Here is a 23,690-nt window from a genome sequence, read left to right on the forward strand (position 1 = left end):
GAAAGAGCACCTGAATAATAAACTAGGTGAACAGAGCTGGCTTTTGACAGCTGACTTTGCCATGGTGGTGTGGGAGGCTGGGATGGGACTTTTGAATGTGCCATCTTTAACTAGTTATAGAATTACCACCTGTCAATATTTAAGTGATTTTGAACGTTGTTCCATTAAATAATTAGTCTTGTAGAGTTATAGGGAATTCATACTGTATTATTGAAAAGCTGTGCAGAGTTCTCAGTTACTGTATTTTACTGGTTTAGACTGGAGGATTTTATAAACTTGGGCTGATAAATCATCAAAATATTTGTGTGAGTAATTTTGGGGGCAGCTGAACTGCAGCTGCCTCTGACCTAAGTTGCAGTAACTCAGTTGGGACACAAGAGTTTGGACTTTGACTTAAAAATTGCCAGCCTCTTTCTTAGGTCCACAAGCAGTGAGGCTGCTGGTCTTGCAGTGCCTTTGAGAAAGAAGTGCCTCCCAGCAGAGGTGTGTTACTGTGCTGGGGCACGGGCTCCCTCCTGACACAGGAAGGACATCAGCCTGTGGTCTTCTTGCCAGCTGGGTCTCTGGAGAGCCCCAGTCCTGCTTGGCATGGGAGGTCTGGCAAGGAAAAGCACAAAGTGACACAGCTTCAGGCATTCCTCTTAATATTTTTTTCTATTACTGTGCATCAGATCAGCTTTAGCACAGCAATCCCTCATGACGGGCCCAGATCACACAGCATTTCCATGTGTTCTGTCTCAGTCTTGTGTCCAAGAGGATTTCTCATTTCAGGGAGGATCAGCACATTCCATTCACTTTTTTAGCTCTCTGCCTTTCTTCTCCTTTGCAAGATGCTGGTGGAAGAGCCAATTAGTGTATAGACTTAAGGGACCTTCACTTTTCTCTCTCTCTTTTTTTTAATTGTTTTGGGATGTTTTCCTCTTTTAAATACAGAAAGAATGAGAGCACCAATTTTTGACTATTTTAGATTGAGTTTTACACTGCTTAGTTGTTGCATCCTTGGAATGGAGACTTTCTAAGGAAGTGATTTGGTTTCTTTCCTACTCTCCACCATGATTAGGCCATTTGCCAACCCATTGCTCTAATTTGACACCTCTGAAGTCATCTTTTAAACACAAGTAGTCACAATGAGAGCACCTGGAGATGACCACCCATGAGGTGTAGTCAGAGCATAGCTTCTTACTGCATTTGCAAACTTGCTTTTTATCAAGCAATTGAAAAATTTGTTACAGAGGCTTAGGGCACCTCCAGTACTGGGGAGCTGAAAATTCTTCCAGCTGGCAGTTTGTTTCCATTGCTTCAGGGTTGATGATGGGCTTGTAAACTACCTTGGCGCTCAACATCTAACATAGGGGAGGTGAGTTCCCCCCAGTGATTAGCCTATCTCACTTTTGAATTGGAAGCAATGGTCAGGTTTGAATGAAATACACTTACTCCACAGTAAATTTAACATCATCCAATTAACTGGTTTCCTGTCCCTTGCCAGTGCCCTATTCTCCACAGATTTAAGAAAGGGAGATGAATGTACAGCATACATGTTTTTACTATTTACTACTGTTTTACTACTATTTACTATAATATTTGTGACCTAACATGCTAACATCCTGGGGATGAATAACTTACTTCACAGTGAAAATGGTGAGTGGGGCTGTATCCAAGCACAATACTCCTTGTGTGTTTACTGAAAATTTGATCTCACAAACAGAACCATTGATGCCTGTTGTGATTAGGACCTGTTGTCTAGGCAGGGAAACACAGTTCAACATCTATTTCATTTGTTTCAAGTGTGAAAACTTCCGGGCCAGTAAGGATGTGTACCACAGCAGTTCACTGTCAGATATGATGACAACACCACTCAGCCCTCTGCAGGATGACGTATTCTGGAAGATGAATCAAAATGAAGAACAACCCCCAAAGGTACATGTAACTCAGGCTGTTTGGCAGAGTCAATAGCACTCCACTCAGTTCCCCTGTGCTCTGTAGTACCCATCTTCTAAACTTCATGAAACTCAGTGAAAATCTCATGGCTCATATATTAACTGGGTCTCAGTGATTGAGAAAGAAGGCAGAAATTTGTAAGGTTGGTGTTCTGAGTTTCTCTGTATGTATTAATCTGCAGGATCTGTGAATACAGATAGAGCTTTATTAAACCAAGTATTTGTAGCTGCTCTTTCTGTGGAAAATCTGGCTTGTTGCAGAAAAACTCATTAGTTTGTGTGATTCAGGTGATGGTGTATTGCTAAGAGCAGTAGCAAGAATATTTGTGCATGTTATTGCATTGCAGTTATGTAGGGAGGGGTGTCTCTTTCCCCAGCCCTTTGGTAGGATGTAAAGCAGTTCAGTATCTAGGGAAAGGTGCATTAAGTGACTGCAGATGGTTTTCTCTGCTTTAAGTGTCGAGCAAGAATAATGCTGACTCTAAGGAAAGGTGCAAACCACTTGCAGTCTGCACCCTGATAGCTTGCACAAGCCTGGAGCAAACTGGTGGCACCTGCTGCTGACCTGCAACTTCCAGTGTTGATATCATGGAATTCCTCTCCACAGGTCCCACTGAAGCATTATTCATCTGTGTGGTTAGTGTTAGTTTTCCATTAATGCAGGGTAGGCATTAGGTTTATTAACTGAGTATAAAATACAAACCTTAAAATGTTCCATTAAATCCTTAAGGTTCCAGAAAGGACAACCTCTAAATTTTATGGCAGGGATCAACCTGGCCATCAGAGATGCCTGTCAAGGTAAGTTCTTAAATGTTTTATGTTTATACTAATAGTGATTTATTTTCAATAGGAAAACTAAAGCAAACTTATTAAAACCAAACCCATAACCTCAATAATACCAAAACTGACATGGGTTCACACCTTATTGAATAGCAGTTACAATTTCTTTTGTCTTTTGAGTCTCTCCTCAAAAATAAGTAACCTAGCTTCCTGAGCTTAGCCCTGAAGGAAGTGTCTGAGCCAGTTTGCTTTTAATGATTGACATAACTTACTTAAAGAGAAGCAAACCTCTTATAGGCATCCTTCTCACTTTCATGGAAGGGAGTTCTGTCTTCTGCTGTAAAGGTGGATTTTTAATACATAAGGGCTTTTCCATCTGTAACAATTCCTGCAATTAGTTATTTCATTTCATTCAGCTTGTTTGGCATGCCCACGTGGATCACTTGCATGTTCTGCATCTATTTGCCAGTGAACAGGTGGTGTGTTGTCCAGTCATTTATTTCCTTGTGGTTTGGTGATGCCTTACTTTCTATCTACATTAAAATGGCTGCTGAGGCACAGGTTACTTCAGAACCTGCCTGGATGCTCTTGCAGATGCCCTATATGAGGGTCAGTGCCATTGGTTTCAAAGGGGAGTTAGCTGGCTGGATACTTTGGTGAGTGGGGAATCTACCCCAGCTCCCTGTAGAGGCCCTTACAGCTTGTGAAGCTTGTGTCTGTAGCTTTGTTTTGCCTGGTAGCAGCTTGAATGGGCTGTCTGTAGATGTGTCTTGGCAGTCTGCCCTTAAATTTAGTATACTTTTTTTCATATCCTAAGAGAAATGACCAAGGATGCAGAGAGCTCAGCAGCAAAGGGTAGTCCCAACTGAATATCTAATCAGGGAACATAATTCTGCAAGAAACTAGGGTTGGAGGGATTTGAAAGGGAAGTAAATGTAGCTGACATAACAAAATAACGTGCAGCACTTCTGATGAGCCAGAGTCAGAAACATCTGAAATAACTCTCAAGTAAAGTCAAGCCCTGAATGCTCTCTGCTTAGCAGTTATAGGAGGCAAAGCAAAGTGGAAATGAGTGAATAAACCACAGTGTTACAAGTGAGTGGCTCCTGAGCCTGGATTTTCTAGGTGAGCCATTGTTTTACTTCACAGCACAGCTGAGGCTGGAAGTGAACTCTGAAGGTCATCTTGCTCAAGCATGGCTACCTAGAACTGCCTGCCCAGGACTGGCAGCTTGCTTTGCTGTTGGATGTGTTCCTTTATCCACTGATAAGTGTGTGATGATGTATCCTCTCGGAGGGTACTGAAGCAGGTTTCAGTATTTGTAGAAGCCATGAGATTTTGGGCTCAGGAGTGGCACAGATCTGAAGAGGCCAAGGGAGAAATGCATACAGTAGGATAGTTTGTAATGACTTAGTGATCTCCCAGAATGACTGCCCAGAGGAAACTGCCCCCGCCATCATCTTCTCTCACTACTAAGTGGCCCTGCTTGGAGCAGCAATGAATATAAATTTTTTGTTTATAAGGAGTGTTATATCATAGACTAACAGCAGGAAACTCAGTTCAGTGACCTAGGAGGTCTGTTCCAGTCTGTTTCTACAGGCAAGATAATCTGATCTGCTTTTTCTCTTTCTGTTTAGTAATACTCCTCAGTCATCCCCCGGGGGACATGCTCCGAAGTTAAACAGCAGCAGCACTGCTGGCACCACGCAGTGGGAGATGGGATCTCACCAGAGCAGTTGGTCAACCTCAGGTGATTCCCAAATCAAAAGTTCATCAGTCAAAACATGCAAAATTCCTGTCACATGAAAGGAGCTTCTGCAGAATATCAAATGAGGCATTGCACATGGGATGTTTTCTTTTAACAGCCTTCTGGTGGTAGGCTTTTGAAAACCCTCTGAATTTTATGGGTCAGTGTTCCTAAAATATAAACACTTCCTCTTTTGAGTCAAAAAGTGACTGTGAATGTATTTCCACATAGAAAATCTGAACTGCCTCGATTAGGGACTGCAATAAAACCCCCATCAGTTCTGTTGCACATACTGACACCACCAAAACTCAGCAGACCCAGACATGCAGATGTAATTCAATGTTAATGTTCACCCACTGGCATTTTCTGCATAACCATATGCTGGTTTTCTGTGTGCCCACTGACAAGATGATATGGATGGGCAGTTGCTCTACAGTAATATTCCTGCACTCTAATAATAGGTTAAAGGAAGCATTAAAGACCCTGTACAGCACCTTATGAAATATTTCTCCAGTATTGTTTTATTTGCAGAAAGATAGTGGAGCTGACAAAGAAGACAGAAGAATTTCCAAGGCATAGTTAGCTTCATCTAATTTAAGCTAAGGGCAGCTTTGGAAGCTATCTTGGTATCACTGTAGCAGCATAGGAACGCAGCGGACTTGCTCACGGTTGTGTAGATATTTTGCAGTACAGACTCTGGTTCCTGAGATATGACCTGAGATTCTGGCAGATGGGGCCATGGAGCAGAAGTGGACAGCTTTGTTCTTCTCATGTTGTTCCTGAGGGCGTTTTCTGTGGCTCAACTGTAGGACAATCTCTTGTGTAGCCCCTTGCAGTGGTGTGTTAAAATGCTTTGCAGCCAGGTTGACCACTAAAGATGGGGGACATGGGGAACTATGCCAAATGTGAAGCAGAGAGGGTGCTAAATATGTTCTGAGACCGCACCAGTGAGCTGCTGAGGTAATTTATTTTTAAGCAGAGGCTTGCATTGTTCATTTGCAAGCTCGTGAAGAGCAAATTGCTTATTTATTACACTTACAAAACCAAGGCAGTTTTGCTTTCACTAACTACACAGGGTAGGAAATTTTGCTTCAAGAGGAATCCAGTGCACACTTCAAAATGCTTGGGGTTTGTTTCTTTTTGCTCTAATGCCATTTTGTGTTTGAATAACAGCATAGAGATGAACAATGTGCAGCAGTCCAGCTCAGCTTTGCAATGTCTGCATGATGTGTAACTCGTGTGCTATTTTGGCATGGGGAAATGAAAACCTCACCAGCAATGGAAAGAAAAGAAAGCCAAGAAAGCCTCCCTTGTGGTTTAAACTATCTCCTTGGGTTCTTAAGTGTCATTAAATTACATCTAGTTCTGTCATATGGTGTTGCAGAAAGAGTTGGTTGATTTCCCAAACCCATAAGGATAACCAATTTGGTAGGAAGAGGAATATAAATATTTTAAAGGCAATAGTTCTGTTGAGTTGCTTAGGTGCTCATTGACCAATAAAGAATTCTGCATTTTAAAAGCTTTGCAAAATGCATGAATACAAAGCTATTGTGGTAAAACTATCTAAATTGCCAACTACAAATCCTAATTTGTGTGAGCCTGAATTCTACCCCCTTCACTTAGAGTAGAATAGCATAAACCAGGTTGGAAGAGACCTTAAGATCATCGTGTCCAACCTATCTACCACAAGAGTCCTGTTGGTAGCAGTGAGATAGTCATGGGAGAAATTGCTGAATGAGGGTAGATGCTGAGCTGGCCAATGTGCCTTCACCCTGCCACTATGACACATCTGCTTTCCCTCCCTTGTGTCAGGAATTGTGTGCAAAAGACACCATCTCTCAATGCTGCTTTTGCTCTTCCTGGGTAGTTTTGTGGGGAGGGTGACATTGAAAGGGACAATTCTCTTAATTACTTGCAAGTGTCCCTCCTGATATGGCATCATCACATGCAGATGGACTCTAGTTTCTCTAGTCTTGTTTGCTTCAATAGCTATGCAAGCACAGTAGCAAGTGTAGGTCCCCATACCTCCTGGGAGGGAAGCATAGTGCCACAGCCTCCTTGCTGCCCATACCTAACCTTAGACAGAGTGTCACTGCAGAAATCCAGGCTGTTGTTACCTATTTCTCCATGGTATGAAGCGGGAGCTGAGAAGTGACATGCCTTGTGCCCCAAGGGAAGCAGGGACTGGAAAATAGTTCTCCTTGTTCTGCCAGGGAAGTAGTGAATCCTCTTCTGCTTTTAGCTTGACCCCACACTCATGAGTGGAGTTCAGTGCAGCTGTTCGCCCTCAAGCACAGCTGAGTTTGGAGAATGGAACCCATTAGACTGGTTTTGTGCAACAGTTTTATGAAGGCCCAATCTCAGCAGCACATCTGTTTGCTCATGAAAAAATGGCATTGAGGCCCAGGCTCCTGGAACCTCTTCCTGACCCCTTGTCTGCACTCACAGGAATGTGGCTGGGTAGCACCTTTAGTGCAGGACTATGACCAGTTGCTGACATGATGTACTGTTCCCCCTCTCTTTTCCCTTGCACGCTGCCTTCCAATCCATGGAACACCTGCTGTTGTGCAGTGGGAGTGTGTTGTCAGGGTTTTGGTCTGCTTCTCTTCCTTTTGCAGCATTAAACTGCACCACTGTCAATTTCTGTACATAATATTGTGGCTTCCAGAACCACTGGGAAACAAGCAAAAAACATTTCTCTTTGCAACAAAGAGGAAAAATAAGTTTGTCAGCAGAGGCAGGTGTCTGCTTTGGGTGGTGACTATACCTGCTTGGCTTACTGCTCCCCTCTCTCACACTGCTGCACATGCAGTTACATTAAGAAAAAGAAAAGAAAAAAAGTTCTTCTCATAGAATCAATAAGGTTGGAAAAGATTTGTTCTTATTGCTGTTCTTTTTTTTCTCCAGGGAATCCAGGACCAACCAAGGCAGAGAACGCTTTGTTCCAGAACCACTTGCAGCTGCATAAGAAGGCTGAAAAAGTTCCTCATTCAGGCCAGATTGCAGTAGGTTCTTTAGATCCACTGATAATTTTTGATGTGTTCATAGTTTTCACTGAGGATGTGTGTCCCTGCAGACAGCTCCTCTGTTGGTGCTTGAGTTTGCTAGCTAATGAGTCCACCTGAGAAGCTGTGTGGGGCTGGCATGAGCTTATTGCTGCATTATAGTGTGTCATCAGTTTTCGGTCCAGGACTCACCTCTGTCCAGTTCAAGTCATCAGCAGAGCCTGTCTTTTATGAGTAGGCAGATTCAGAAATCTTTAGAAATGAAGGGTATGACTTCAGTATTTCAGGAAGTCATTGATCAGTTGTCATGCGACCCAGAAGCCAAGACCATGCTGGGGACTTCTGCAAGCATACAATGTCTAATTGCTTGGAGTAGGCACTACAGGCTATGACACACTCAAGACTGTCCTTGCTGTCAGATAGAAAGGACAATTGCTACTTCTCTGTCTTGTTTACTGAGGCATTTATCTTCTTGGGTGGTGTTTGAGGTGTGTATGATGCCTGTCAGACAACTGGAACTTATAGTGCCTTGTGCAAGAGCTCATGTGTGGGATGCTTGGCATTTTAGAACCTAACAGGCAGGCCTGTGGGGCAGCAGGGGACAGCTGGAATGCAGTGGAGACACCAGCACCTCCTGGCTTGCCAGACACACAAGCTCCCTTAGGGCTGGGGGTGCCTAACTGCCCTGTGAGGGTGGGGGCATGCCCGTGTTAGTATTGCCTTTCCAGCTCAAGGGTGCTTTGCACCTGGTCTGTGCAGGCAAAGCCTGTGCTCAGGCATGGTCCCACAGCCTCGAGGTAGTCCAGGGCTGGAAGAGAACTCAGGACAGTGTAATGCTTTAGTCCTGGCTCAGAACACTCTTTCTTGTGTAACACTCTTTCTTGTGTGAGAAACAAGTACTTCATTGCTCCTGCAAAGTGCACAGATGGAATCATAATGGTTTGGGATTCAAAATAACATATTGACTAAAGTTAGTGACGTGTCACCTTTTAGGAAAATCAGGTGTTTTGGCTCAGGTCACTTTCCTGTGTGAAATATCCACTTGTGATGGACCAGGAAAAGCATCAGCTTCCTACTAAAGCCTTTTCTGGTGTGGAAGTGACAAGAACTGTTGGGACAGTAAAATACTACTCATGCTATTTACTGATGGGCTCTTCTATGAGGGGAAAAAAAATAGTCAACTGAGGTTTTTTCTACAGAGTCCAGGCTCCTTTGCCAAGGGGAAGGACAGTGCCAATTCACTCTTAAAGGCAGCTGACTATTCCTCATCAAGTGATGAAGTAAGCAGCAGTGATGAAGATGACATGAACCACACAAGGTTGGCTTGATTTTTCTGGGGTGTTTTTGGTTTTACTTTTCATTATTTTCTTCCTTTTTATTACACACTTCTAAATATCCAGAAAAAGTTGGCATACATTAATACTACTCCCCCTCTGAAGTTCCTATCAGTCATTTATGTCAGTTGTAATTGAGCAGTTTAATCACAGTGTTAATGAACTCCCAGGGGTGAACGTTTGCTCCGTCAGATGCATGCAGTGTAATGAGCTTTGATGACTTGCTGCCCTGGGACAATGAGGAAATGTCTCGGTTTAACTGCATATCAACAGGTGGTGCTTTTGTGGAGATTACTTCACACTCATCTATGTTTAAGTGGAATTTTTGAAAGAGGAAAAAAGGGAGAGAGAAAGAAGCCTATTACACACCTTCTTGCTAAATGCAGGGTACAGTGAAACAGAAAGACAATTGTGACTCTCGTGTTCAGTTAATTGTTCACTCCAGGAGAAATAATCACCACTGAAAAGCTGATTCCTTCATCAGAGCTGTTTATAAAGAGGGGATAGTGTAAGCAGGAAATTTTTTTTTTCTATATTTTTAATATTATTGGTTTGCACAATTGCTGTGGTTGCCAGATGATGCTGTGGCTTGTACCAACCTCTATCACCTGAACTGTTTCTCTTCAGCTTTCCAGTTTCGCTTGTTGATTTTGTGCCTGACATCTGGTCAGAGTGGCTGGAGAGCTGCCAAACAGAGAGGGACCTGGGGGTGCTGATTGACAGCCACCTAAACATGAGCCAGCAGTGTGCCCAGATGGCCAAGAAGGCCAATGGCATCCTGACCTGCATTAGGAATAGTGTGGCCAGCAGGAGCAGGGAAGTCATTGTGCCCCTGTACTCTGCATCAGTTAGGCCACACCTCGAGTCCTGTGTCCAGTTCTGGGCCCCTCAGTTTAAGAAGGACATCGAAACACTTGAGCGTGTCCAGAGAAGGGCAACAAGGCTGGGGAGAGGCCTTGAGCACAAGCCCTATGAGGAGAGGCTGAGGGAGCTGGGATTGTTTAGCCTGGAGAAGAGGAGGCTCAGGGGTGACCTCATTGCCCTCTACAACTACCTGAAGGGTGGTTGTAGCCGGGAAGGGGTTGGTCTCTTCTCCCAGGCAACCAGCACCAGAACAATAGGACACAGTCTCAAGCTGCGCCAGGGGAAGTTTAGGCTCTAGGTGAGGAGAAAGTTCTTCACCGAGCGAGTCATTGGTCATTGGAATGGGCTGCCCGGGGAGGGGGTGGAGTCACCATCCCTGGAGGTGTTCAAGAGGGGATTGGACATGACACTTGGTGCCATGGTCTAGTCATGAGGTCTGTGGTGACAGGTTGGACTCGATGGTCTTCGAGGTCTCTTCCAACCTTAGTGATACTGTAATACTGTATTTTTCCTGTCATGCAAAATGTGTATTCTGCTGACAAATAATGGAGAGTGAATAGCCTGCTAGCCCAAGTGAGGAAAGTCAGAGGATCAGTTAGCCAGCCCTGCTGTTTGGAACAGCAAACAGAATTAGCTTTGAGTATTGAACAGAAAAAGTTCCAGTTTTCTTGCAAAGTGTTGTAAGTTTAATTCAAGTTCTAGGATTTACTTTGAAGTGCATCATAAGGCCACAGAGCTCTCTGGAATGGGGTCTTGCTCTTCTGGCATAATTGCAGATCCAGTTTTGTCAGTCTTCAGGAAGAGATGCACAGATTTGTAGCACTGTTGGCAAGCTATTGCATTGGCCTGGTACCAGTCCTTTCCCCTGTGCTGCTCTGGAGAAGGTAGATTTTGTGCCTGCATATGGTCTTGATTTGCATTTCTGAAGTTCATTTTCAAAGCTGAGGGATGAGGAAGGAGAACATTAAAAATCTTGTAGCTTGTTCAGTGCACCTGAAAGAGCTGGCTTTTTACTGTGATGCCTTTTATTTTCTTAGTGCTCCTCTTCCAAACCACCTAATTCTGATCTGTAAAAAAGTTTTATTCACTCTAGGTCATAGAATTCATCCTAGATCTCAGAAAGACTCTACATAAAAATATGGATTTGCCCTGTAGCAATGACTTTGCTGTGTAAGTGTTAGATTGCTGTGATCCTTGCATGCTCTAATGATTTGAAGGAGCTTTTGGGAATCTGCATGTATTACTTGCACCTTCTCTGTGGGAGGTCCACCAGTCCCTGCACACTCCACCTCTCTAGAGGTGATCCCTGGCAGGCTTGCCTTCATCTGCACACAGTCACCACAAGAACGTCTGTAAAATCAAAAGTATAATCTTGTCTATTAACACAATTCCTTCACCTTGGCTGAATATCACTTATATTAAAGATATTTTGTGAAGTATGTCTTCATTACTACCAAGTATGTAACAAAAAGGACAGTGATCAAAGTGCAGGCAGTGACCAGCATTGAAACCTTGCATATTCTGAAGAAACTGAAAGGTTGTGCATGTGAGTGCAGGATCTGAAGCCACTTGCCATTTGCAGGAGTATTTCTCCTTTGGTTGAGACACTCTGGGACAAGTTGTATTTGGCTATTAAAAACAATCTGTGTTTTCTTGGTCTTGCCTGGGCTGTGAACCACTTTAGATGTCCATGCTTCAACTTTCATGGAGGTGCCCAGTAGCAGGACTAGACTTGGTATACGCAAGAGAAAGGGATTTGTATTCTCTTGGGTGAATCCTGGATGAATCCTTGGATGAATTTGCCTCAGGGCTAAGGGTAGCTGTCTTTCACCAGTAAGCTAACTTGTAGTCTAATTTTTCTTAGTGAGGTGAACCAGAGTTCTTCCTCACACTAAGTTTTTATTTTAAGGAAAGGCTGTCAGTGTATGTGATCTAGCATCTTACCAGCTTGTATAGCATATCTGTTCCACTGATGCTAATTTCTCCCATTCCATTGAGAGTGATTCCTCTTCTGATGCCTGCAGCATTCACAGTCCTCCTAAAGCATTTGGTTTCCTGGGGCTCATTTTGTTTAGATCAGTTTCTTCTCTCTGCTCTTTATATGCTGTTCCCTACCAAAATTTGAACAAGGTGGATGCAGGTGTGTGCTTGGCTAGGAATTACTTCTCCTAAGAAGTGGGAGGTTGACATAATTTAAGATCAGCTGTGGCTTGCTTTCCTGATCAGAACAGGTCCTTGCACTCACCAGTCAGGCTACTCCGTCTTGCTATTTCTTCTAAGTTTAGTATGGAAATATTTACCCCTTCCATAGAACCAAAATATAAAAATCAACAAAAAAAGCAACAAAATCTTCTACTCCTTCACAAACCCCTTAAGTCTGTAGCTCTCTCATCAAACCTTCTTTGTTACTGCATTGAGCAACACTTCAAAAACCCAACACCTTATACTCTTGTAGCAGTTGTGGCACAGAACTGTAGAGCCCTTCACACCAGTATCCTGAATCCAGTCAGTTTCATAATTACTGGAAAGGAGGCAGAAATGTGGTAGGGTTAAATGGATTGCAGTCATAAATACATGAATGTAAATTAATCAGTGAGTGGAATAATTAAATCATGTGGGGTGGAAATGTACAGAAATGGGGCCAGAGCCTCACTTACAGAAGTTTGATTTATTTCCACTGTATGTAGAAGTTCAAAATGCAACAACAGCACCAGCTGTGTAGGGAGCAGTGGTGTGCTGTGGTGTATTGCAACAGATGCTTGCCTTGTTCTTACTCTTTCTTTACGTATCTGTCACTGTTGAAGACAGGTACTTTTGGCCCCAGTTAGTCCAGCAGCTCTTGTGATCTTTTTTCTGCACTGGGCAATATTTTCTTTGTTTCTTAATACATTAGGTGGGGATGTCTGTTTCAGGGACTGATTCACAGCATGAAATTCCTGTGTAGCCTCTTCCAGTAGGCATTGGCAAGAGAGGTCTCTGATACCCTGATAGCAAAGCATCCACTCTCCCTTTTGCAAGGACAGCTTATGCTCGTATTCTGGAGAGCTGGGTGGCTGATAATTGCACCCCTCAGGGTAGTGTAGGAGGGGAGGCAGAAGACGTTTTGAATTAGGCACTTCACAAATGACTGCTTGAGGTAGCAGCTCTCACTTGCCTGAGCTATGCAGTGTCTGAAAAATGAGGGGTGAAATGCAGGGAGATGAAGGAATGCTCTCCATCAAGGTGGGGAGAGCTTCCTGCTCCGTGCGAGTGATCCTCAGACACGAGTTCATTCAGGCACATCGACTGACTAATTAGCTTGCTTTTGTGCAAGAATCTGTAAGTGTAAGTAGTGAATGTTAATTATGCTCACTTTTGAACATGTCTGTGTCAGGGCTATTTTGCTTTTTGGTCTTTTCCTTTCCTTTTCTTTTTTTTTTTTTTTTTTTCCTTTTTTTAAGTTCTTTTTCTCCCCTGAAGTAGTTCTGTTCATTAATTGGAGTTTGTTTCCAGGCAACTGCTAAGCAGCAGAGTGGCAGATTTCTCAAGGACGAGAGTACCAGATGGAATTGAACTGAAACCCCAAAGCAGCGTGGCAGAACAGAAGGTAATTTGGCCATTTGTAAAGGGGTGGCTACCGTGGGGGGAGAGTGGGATCGTTAATGTCTATGATAAACGCTGCATCCATTTCTTCTCCGCAGCATTTTCACTCTGAGTCCTGCTCTGGCACTGCAAATTATAGCTATAAGCCTTCAAAAAAAATGTGTAGTTGCAGGTTTTGTGCTTCCTATAAAAAATTCTTACATTTAGGTACGAAATTGCACTTCTCTATTTGTCCTTGTTATTGACCTGCTAGCGGCTCCTGATGTGAAAGTATCTCTTGAAGGTGCAGGGCAGGTTGCAAACAGCAGTCCTGTTGATTATTGTTGGTGTGCATTGTTGCTATTCTAAATAAGTTTGACCTTTTTTTTTCATTCCAATTTAAAGAGGTCTCTCACTACTTAAAATACTACCAGGAGGGGGGGGGGAACCCACTTCATCTCTCCCTACAAGCTTAGCACAAAAAAATATGTTTTCTCCTATATCATCTTGTGGTGCCTTTCCAGCTGCAGTTTCTGCTAGAGACTTCAAATAATGTGGATTTTCCCCTGTGATAAAGACAGACAAAGCAGAACAATGTTCTTTGTGGTCAAAGCTAAAAGGAAAAAACTGTAATAATAAGAGTGAGTCAGCGTCGGAGCACTTCTCATGTAGTACTGAGTGTACTCGCCTTCCACAGATAGGGAAAATAAATTGCTGTGAAACTGATGTTTTCCCCAGAGCTGCTTGTGAGAGCTTTGGTGGCAGGGCTGGCAAGGAAGAAAAGTTTACTTGACCTTTGGTGTGATCTCTAGGCATCAGCACAGAGTGGCACCTTTCCTGACTGGGGAAGAGGTCCTACCTTGCCTTCATCGCACCATCCTCAAGGACAAAAGACTCTATTTCAGAGAAGGAACAGTAATCAGGGCAAACCCAGTATACTTCTTATGGCAAACCCAGTATACTTCTTATGGCAAACCCAGACTCTAATTCTTCTCCTCTCTCCAGATAGCCATTGAAAAATAGGTGGCTTGAGAAAAAGGAGAAGAATTGGGTCTTTGAGGCCCAGGCTGAAGATGAGAGAGGATGACAAAAAGTAGAGGTCATGTTTTCTGGTGGGTTTGGAGAGGACAGTGTGGGAGGGAGAGCAGACAGATGGCTGCCATATCTCCTCACAGGTCTCTCTGAGGCCTTCTAGTCTTCTCCTTCCTCATAGAGACTCCTATGTGTTCCCCTCCTCTTTGTTTCACCCACTACAGCCATCATGAGTCTCCACAACTTCTTCCAACATCCCTTTCACTGGCCCATCAGCATGAACTGGTTTGAAAGGGTTAAAGTGTACCAAACTGCACAAATTATTGAAATGGTGGTTTGGTTCAATTCAGCTGAATCTCACTGAAAAGTGAACAAACCCAAAAACCCCATACTGGATTGATTCCTTGATCTCAAATACTGACATGTATGGTTTAGTTCTTTATATCTAAATTCAAATGTAAACTACTTAGAGCATCAGTTTGATTTCTAGTTAATTACTTGGCTTTTAAAAAAGAAAATGCCTTTTATTTAGAATCATCTACTTCTACTCATGTTTTGGCCAGAGTTCACAAAAGCTGATCTGATTTCAGTAGGTTGTTTATCAAAGTCAATACAGTGTACAGACATGCTGTGAGTTCAACCAGCCAGAAGCTGCTTGAGTTTGGTGGTGTCGCTCTACATTCCAGGTGTGTGTTCAAGTACCCTGGCTGATCGTGGTCAGGAGCATAGCCCACTGCACTTCCCTCCGCTTCTGGGACACCACTTGCTTTACACATCCCATCTTTCCTCCTCTCAAAGCTTCTAGCCATGTATTCCCAGAAAAACTGACCTCTGTCTCTGTATTTTGTGCTGCCAGGAAGAGATCCCTTGTGGTGCCTTACTTACATAGCTGACAAGTATTTCTTTAAGCTGGTGAGATTCGGTAAGGATATCTGCAGTGCCAAGCATCACTGCACAGGAAATACTGATACTGGACCCTTCTGAATGTCCTCATTCCAGAATAAGGTTTCCTAATTCAGTAAATGGAAAGTAGCAAGGAAATGAAGGAAAAGAGGCTTTGAACTAAATTACTGTGATAGGTAGAGGTCAGGTCTGTAATGTTAGGTTAAGTCATCTGATTCCATCTCAAGTGTCTCTGAGGATGGAGCTGCTTCTTCACCTATGGTTGAGGTAACATAGATGAGGAACATTTGTGGAGTGCCTCAGGATTGTAAGCTAATGTTGGTGTCTCAGGTGGTTGCCACACACTTTTGTATTTAGTTTTTTATTAAATATGTCTTTATATGATGCACCACACAGAGCACCCCTACCCATATGTTCATTATTTATTGCCCTAATTACCAAGAGTTGCATAATGCAATGGAAATATGCTAATTGTGGAGTTCTACTGTATGTTCTCACATGCAGGATCAGCTTTTAGGGAAACAAATTTGTAGCATCCAAGAAGGCCTCTGGAGTATAAACAACCAGAACTATCTCCTGCCAGATCTCCTCCAGCAAAGCCAAATTTCAGACTCAGTGAACCCACCAAAAGTGCCACTGACTAGCCAAGACTCCCAGAACAAACCTCTGAATAAGGTAAGAAATGAATTACAGGTTGAATTAATTGTGCCATCAATTGCCTCCAGCCCTTAGGAGTCTCAGGTTGAAAGCCTTTAAACTTCATCTGTCTTGTCTCTTTGTGATTTTTCACCATATCCCTTCTTTGTCTTTAAAAGTTTTATTTTGCAGGCAGTTAAGAAATCCTGAGCTCTGTGACAGATTTTATTATTTCACTTCTTTGACCCTACCTCTCTCTCTGCTCCCTTTTCTTTCCTTCCTTTTTTTCCCCTCCTCTTTTATACAAGCTAGAAGGGCACATACCCTCTGCTTCTTTACCTGGCATGTCAGCAGCACAGTGATCTTGTCTCTGGCTCATTGTCCCTGGTTTTATTACATCCAGGTGTCAGAGAAAAGTGTACAGGGGCCATAGCAGCATGTCCCAGCAGAGGAGCACAGGGGTCCCTTGAAGAGAAGTGTGTCACTGGAGGCAGATAACAGCTCTGTCAGGAGTCACATTATAAATTGCCTCAGTTGAGGCAACAGCATCTGAACAACACCCTGTTCCAGACAAGACATCAGGGAATAATTGAGGTGCTCTTCTGGGAACTGGTTATCTTAGTGCCGTGCTAAGCATCCCAACACAACTCCTTGCTCAGGCCTCCTCTTCTGTCACTGAATTTGTACCATTTATCTACTGCTTTAAGACTGCTCATCATTTCTAAGTATGCCACATGCCATTTCTTCTGAACCTGTGTGCTGTCTGCTCTTTTGGCATTGTCTCCCTGAAGCAGCTCTTGTTTTCCCTTGTAGACTCCGTGCACTGAAGGCACACCTTCAAAGAGCAGTACATCATCTACAACATCATTTACTTCATTCATAGACCCTAGACTTCTGCCAATCACTCCTCCCACCAGCCCAGTAGGACCTTCCTGTAGTTCTCGTGAGTATGTTTTACACTCCTCATAAAATGCCACTCCTGGTTTCTTTTGTTCTCAGGAGTGGGAAGGGTTTGTTGCTTCAAAATGAAAACTGCCACTAACATCTCCAGAAACTGAAACTCTACATTGCTGTGAATTTTCATTGTACTGTTTCTGCCCTTGTGGTTTGCTCTGCTCTGCTGCTGTGTTATCATGGAGCTTACTCAGGAATGCCAGAAGAATTTTCCAGATGTGTGGGTTTTTTTTTTCCTCCAGCTATACAATGCTCCTGAAGTGTTTTCTTACCTCTCTGGGGTTCCTTTTATTCTGACTGGTCAAATGTGAGATGCAGCCAAACACTCACATTTTTCATGATTGCATGTGTCTTTCATTCTAGCATCCAGTGCAAAACCTGAGCCTGTCAGGAGAGAAAATGCAAGGAAGGGCTCCGTTGTCAACGTCAACCCAACCAATATCCGCCCCCAGAGTGACAGTCCAGAAATCCGTAAATACAAGAAGAAATTCAACTCAGAGGTCCTTTGTGCCGCTTTATGGGGTAAGCTCAGTAGCATCTGGGCATGTGTATGGAGGCAAGGCAGCAGAAGGAGAGGCTGGCAGAATATACAAGGCAGATGCACAGTTGTATTGCGCCTCTCCTGTCAGAAAGTCCTGGAGCAGATCACTGGGTGGATACCTGCGTCACCCACATGGCACTGCCTCTGTGGTGGAAGATGGCAAACAGATGACTTACAGATGCAAAGCATTTTGTGCACCAGAATATGTTTTGACCAAGCACCAAACTGAAACTGTGCTTGCTGGAAGAGCCCAAAGTTGCAAATGTTTCAGTAACTTACGTGGCTCATGATAATTACTCTTGTCTTAGCTGCATACGAGTACAGCTGATCACACTAAGCCTTCCATCAGTAGAAAAAAATGCAAAACTGAGGCCTTTGCTGTCCTGTGGGTTAGGCATTCCAAGAATCTGAAGCAGCAGATCAGGTGTCAGTCTTTCCAAAAGTTTGGCTTCCTTAGTTCCTGCTGTCAGTGCTTACTCAGAAACTTTCTGAATCACCATTTTCACAGGGTCAGCTTCACTGTAAAATCAAGATGAGTGTAGTCAGACCAGTTTCCAGCAGCTGTAGACCTTGTCCCAGCCTCACACTAGCTAAGCTCTTGAGTTGTTTTAACCGTCTTTCTACTTCAGAAGAACAGGTGCATTATATTGGACTCACCCAGCCTTTTACTTTTGTGTCTGGAATGGAAAATGATAGAAATGGAAAGTAGATGAAACATTATCCAAAGGAATCACAGAATGTTAGGGATTGGAAAGGACCTCCAGAGATCATGGATTCCAACCCCCCTGCCAAAGCAGGATCACCTGGGGTAGGCTGCACAGGAATGCATCCAGGTGGGTTTTGAAAGTCTCCAGAGAGGGAGACTTCACAACCCCCCTGGGCAGCCTGTTCCAGTGCTCTGTCACCCTCACCATAAAGAAGTGTCGCCCCATGTTGAGGTGGAACCTCCTCTGTTCCAGTTTGTACCCATTGTTCCTTGTGCTATCACTGGGCACCACCAAAAAGAGACCATCACCTTCATCTTGACACCAACCCCTCAGATACTTACAGATGTTGATAAGATCCCCTCTCAGCCCTCTCCTCTCAAGACTAAACAGCCCCAGGTCTCTCAGTCTTTCTTCATAGGAGAGCTGTTCAAGTCCTGGAGTCATCTTTGTAGCTCTCATTTGGATTCTTTACAGCATATCCCTGTCTCTTGAATTGGAGAGCCCAAAACTGGACACAGTATTCCAGGTGTGGCCTCAGCAGGGCAGAGGAGAGGGGGAGGAGAATCTCCCTAGACCTGCTGGACATACTTTTCTTGATGCACCCCAGGATGCTGTGTGGATTTCCAGTTTACAACTTCACAGATTTTGAGTATGCGTATTTGTAGGAGTTCAAGGTTTTAAATTAAGAACAGAGCTGCGTAGTAAGGTCTGTAATTAAATGTGCATTGAGGCTTAAGAGCACCAAGTACTTGTCAGAGCATTACTAGCAGAGGAGGTTGCTTGTTACAGCAAGATACCTCATGGTGTTTCTTTAGAACCTACCGATTAGGAAAGGTAGCTGTCATGCCAGCTGAACATCCTCTGACAACAGCAACCCACTGGAGCCTTCACTTCCTTGGGAGCAGCTGGGTTTCAGGTGGATTCACTTTAATTTAGTATTTGAAAGCATTCTCACAAACCACACTGTTTTCAATCAAACATAACAGTAGCCCTTCTTCCCACAAGTTTAGGCCTACTGTGATTTAAGTCCTGTGTTTAGGGAAAGAGATTTACTGGGGTTTTTCTCCTGGGGTCTCTTAGATTGTTTAGTTGGCTCCCCTGTGCTGCCAGCAGAGTGGTGCTGGACTGAGACTTCTGCAGTGTTCATACTCACATACCAAGATGACCTGGAAAGTTTGAGTTCACAAAGCATTTTCCTTTCTCTTGAAATTAACACTGACTTCCAAGTTACATGAGCAACTTCCAAGTTACAAGAGGAGATTGGACATGGCACTTGGTGCCATGGTCTAGTCATGGGGTCTGTGTTGATAGGTTGGACTCGATGATCCTTGAGGTCCTTTCCAACCTAAGTTATACTGTGATATTAATGTTGTGATAGGTAAAGACTTTAATAGTGAGAGTCTTTTGTTTTGTTTAAATTTTCCTGGAGGTCATCCACAGAGCAACAGAGAAATGATCAGGTATCATTAGGTGAGAATACATGTGAATCCGTTCACAAAACAATGAACACTCGGTGGCCTCAGAATCATGAGGGGATTTATGTGTTTGGGGTGGTTTGTTTCTGTGTATCCACAGGAGTAAATTTACTGGTGGGAACAGAGAATGGATTGTGGCTGCTGGACAGAAGTGGGCAAGGAAGAGTTTATACACTGATAACAAGGAGACGATTCCAGCAAATGGATGTTCTGGAAGGACTCAATGTGCTAATTACTATATCAGGTTAGTTCAGCATCTAAAAGTATCTGACCTATGTTGGGTTTGGAAGCAATTAAAAAGAAGAATGAAGTTATGAACTAGGTTGAAGAATTTCCTTTTAAGGAAAATCACAGGGTAGTTATTCTTGTTAATAGGAAAACTCTCTTGAATTTTTAACATTTACATTCCTGTTTTAGAGAGGCTTTGGGATAGTTCATTACCTGGTTAATGGGTAAAAGGCTTTGTAGGAAGTATGAAGTCTTTCATATCTTCAAAATTAACTGGTTCTCAGCAAGTTATAGTTTGTCAGTCTCTTTGCTTCTTTCTATAGTGGGTGAGCATTTATCTAACAATAACACTAAAATACCATTAAATAACCTCATTCTGTGTTTCACAAGAGGTATGAGCAGTAACAGGAGCATGATCCATAGTGTGAAAGCATCTGTGAAAGCATTAAATGGAGGTGTATCTTCAACCTCTGCTGACAAACAGCTTGCTTCTGTCCAGCAAGGTACCGAGGCCCTTATGCCCCATGGATGTGTGTGGTCTCAAAGAATGCTTTGTACTTAACAAGGTCAGGTCTAGGAAAGAATGACAGTTCCTTGTTTCCAAGCCAGACTCTCCATGGTAGGCAGTGTTGAGAGCCATTTGTTGTGCATTGGCAGGTACAGGTTTTGTGATAGGGTCCTACACAGTCCTTCTCTTTAGACTAAGCTGTGATCTCAGACCGGTGGTGACCGTATGTATTTACAAACTACAGCAACACCAAGACTGATTGAGATGAAAGATGACAAAGTGATTTTCACTTGGAAAGGCATCCAAAAGAAAACAGCTACTGCTAATGAAGATTTTCAGTTAATTAGAACTAAATGAATCACTTACTCAAAATTGCCACTGTAGGCCATACCTGTGTTCCTTCCTCCATATCAAAGAGTAAATGCCAGATAGTGTGATTATTTCTGATTACACAGGATCTATATAGAGACCTATTCTTTGTCCTGAGGGAAAGATTTGATTCAGGTGTTAAAATCTTGCATGGAGCTTGAGCCACAAGGTAAGTGCACACGCTAAATGCCATAGGACTGCTCATGTTCCAGCTCCCTCATGTGTGCCACCATCACACGGGGCTTTTCTCCTGTCTCCTTGACTAGGCACAGAGACCTGCTCTATTCAGGGTCACAAAAACTGCAGGGGTTTTTTAAGCAGGGGAGAGCTGATACTTCAGTGAGTTTAAAATGTTGTGTCTGTCTGTTTCTCCAAATCCCAGGCAAGAAGAACAAGCTGAGGGTGTATTACTTATCCTGGCTGAGAAATAAAATTTTGCGCAATGACCCAGAGGTGGAGAAGCGGCAGGGCTGGGTGTCAGTGGGTGACCTGGAAGGCTGCGTACACTACAAAGTCGGTAAGGGCTTTTTATTTTCTCCTTGAAAAGCTGCTCAGTCCTCCTTTTGCATCTCATACCCCTGACATTTTCCTTCAGCCCTGTTTCAGGATCTTATTGGACTGAGTATCTCCGAGTTCTTTCAGACCTCCTTGCTTTACATGGCAGATGCTTTACTCTCTGTCATTCCGGGTAGCATCTTTTCTTGCAGCAGTTACTAGATGATGTTATGAATGTTCTCTCTGATGGCTGGAAGAAGGGAGTGTCCACCCTGGTGTGTTGCTCACTCAGTGTTTTAGAAGTTCTGTAGTTATGTAAGATTTTTAGCTCCATGCTAGTCTGCTTCCCTCCTGGTCCTGAGTAACTGTTAAGAAGCTGGACTAGTAGAGTGCTAGTAAATCATATTTGTCACAGCTCATAGGTACATCAGATTGGATGTGCTACAGCCCATTTCTGTCTTGGGATCATAAAAGACATAAATAGACCTTTGTTTAAAATACACACTAGAAATGGTACCATAGCAATTGAGAAACCATCTTGCTTTGATTTGGCTTTGATCCAGGCAGTTCATTCTTTAAGATGAATATCAGTACTGGGATAGTTTCAGTCATTTAACTGCATGAGGAGGTGTGATACATAGAGTGCAGGTTTTGCTTTGGTGAAAAATGGTGTATCAAAGTGCAACTCTTCACGGAGCCCAATAGAGAAATGGTTCAGAGGAGCACAGGAGACAGCAAGGTGGCTGAGTTCTCACAAATACCCTGTTTGACTACCTTTTTTTGGTGGTGGTGGTATTGTTTTTGTTTTATATCTCATGGCATTGAAACCAACAAGGGTTAAATCCAAGAGACAACATGAAACAGATTTGTGTTGTTACTTTCCTTGTGATTATAGCTAAGCACCCACATATTCCACTTCAGTTGCACATCTTTTGGTTTGGTATGTTTTATAAACAGGAAAAAACAAATAGGCAAACATTTGGTAGGAGATTCGTTGTTTACATATGACAAGCCACTCTTACTTCTGTGGCAAAACAGCTGCTGCTGTTCTTCTCTTAATGAATCTGCTTCTATCTTGACCTTTGGTTTTACAGCTATTTGTCCAGGTAGAAGAGGAAAAGGAAGTGATGTTCTGTGTCTTGCTGGAGTTTATTTTTTCTTTATCTGCCTATGTGAGATTTTCCTGACCAGTGTCCATTCTAATTCAAGCTTCATGCCTCTTCTATATGCTTGGACAGTGTGAACTGCTCCTTTTGTAAGCAGCAAGGGTTGACCAGGTTGAGGAGGCTTGCTTGTAAGAGCAGGCTGTCTTAAACTAGCATGCTCCCTCAGAAAGTGACCCTTTAGTAGCATAACACCTGGAGTAGACCCTGAGTAGGGTTGGGATGCGATACCCTAGTGCTGTGTTTCCAAGGTAAATGCTTGTCTCTGGCAGAGTGAAAACAGAGTGTCCAAAGAAGCCTTGATTTTCAATGTATGATGTATTCTCTCTTCATGTAGTTTTGTTGGACTCAGCATGACCTTAATCAGCTTAGAAAAATTGTTCATCTCTTCAATGCTTACTCATCTCAGAAGCATGGGAGTCCTACACCCACTCTAACACGTGGGGATTTAACCCCACGCATGAACGGTGAAATGGAAATTCATCCTGCAGAGAGGAACAAAATTGTTCAGCCAACAAGCAGCAAAAGCAGCTTATTCACAACCAGCAATGCTGGTGTGTGTTCACATTTAAAGTAGCTTGGCTTAGCTTGCAGGGCCAAGACCTTTTCTTTCTGACTACTAAGATTTTATTGTTTTATTTATAGATATTTACAAAGCAATATATAAATGTTGTCAACAGTCATCTGGCTTCACTGAGAATAAATGAATTATAGGTTTTCAGTCAAGCTGTTGTCACCAGTGTTATTAAACATTGATGTCCAGAATCCATTATCTTCCCTTGCTGGATAATGTTTACCTCTACAAGTAGAGCATTGAAATTATTTCATGTGATGAGATGGCCTTTGATGAAAATGTCTGTCTGGTACCTAAGGAATTGTTCTTGTATTACAGTCAAATACGAGAGAATCAAATTCCTTGTAATTGCTTTGAAAAACTCAGTGGAGGTTTATGCTTGGGCTCCAAAGCCTTATCACAAATTCATGGCTTTTAAGGTAAGTGAAGCTTCACTTCAGATGTATCACTGTCTCTCATCTACTCTTGCCTAGTTGCTGCTTTATATAACATTTATTTCTAGTTAATGAAAATGTAAGTGTTCCTTTAAAGAAAAAAGTAGCTCATTAGAACATACGTTGGAGTTGGCAGGCATAAAACTGTAACAGCCATGAATCTGTTGAGTAACTTGTTTCAGTGCTGTGCCAAAATGTACATTAGAGTTCGCAAAGTTGAGGCTGATTTCCCTCAAAAAGGAAGAAAATTCAGTGTGGATGATGCTCAGCCTCCTTTTTGCCTACTTTCTAGGATCTGGGTGTTTTGCAAAACAGAAGTGAGTTACCCAGCTCTCCTTGCAACTCAGTGGATGAAGGATACTTAGCTGCTTACATGCTATTTAAATTCTTAAGGTCCTATGTTTAAATGTATGAACCAACAGCTTTACTGTGTTCCATAAGTG

The 23,690-nt window shown here is 43.0% G+C and overlaps 1 protein-coding gene across 3 annotated transcripts in view; it reads left to right on the plus strand.

Moving 5' to 3' along the window:
* The window catches only part of NRK (Nik related kinase), a 105,185-nt gene that overhangs the window by 63,459 nt on the left and 18,036 nt on the right, over positions 1-23,690 (plus strand). For all 3 annotated transcript variants that reach the window (XM_068152169.1, XM_068152168.1, XM_068152170.1), the window contains 12 exons: positions 1,786-1,917; positions 2,668-2,735; positions 4,355-4,467; positions 7,372-7,469; positions 8,669-8,787; positions 13,160-13,253; positions 15,668-15,838; positions 16,613-16,742; positions 17,117-17,275; positions 19,577-19,720; positions 20,964-21,098; positions 23,132-23,232. In XM_068152169.1, coding sequence (XP_068008270.1) covers positions 1,786-1,917; positions 2,668-2,735; positions 4,355-4,467; positions 7,372-7,469; positions 8,669-8,787; positions 13,160-13,253; positions 15,668-15,838; positions 16,613-16,742; positions 17,117-17,275; positions 19,577-19,720; positions 20,964-21,098; positions 23,132-23,232 — 1,464 coding nt within the window. The remainder of the gene's footprint in view (positions 1-1,785; positions 1,918-2,667; positions 2,736-4,354; positions 4,468-7,371; positions 7,470-8,668; positions 8,788-13,159; positions 13,254-15,667; positions 15,839-16,612; positions 16,743-17,116; positions 17,276-19,576; positions 19,721-20,963; positions 21,099-23,131; positions 23,233-23,690) is intronic.

Source organism: Melanerpes formicivorus, unplaced genomic scaffold (assembly GCF_026170545.1).
Source record: "Melanerpes formicivorus ecotype bairdi unplaced genomic scaffold, bMelFor1.0.p_v2 SCAF_22, whole genome shotgun sequence".
In the NCBI taxonomy this organism is placed as follows: domain Eukaryota; kingdom Metazoa; phylum Chordata; class Aves; order Piciformes; family Picidae; genus Melanerpes; species Melanerpes formicivorus.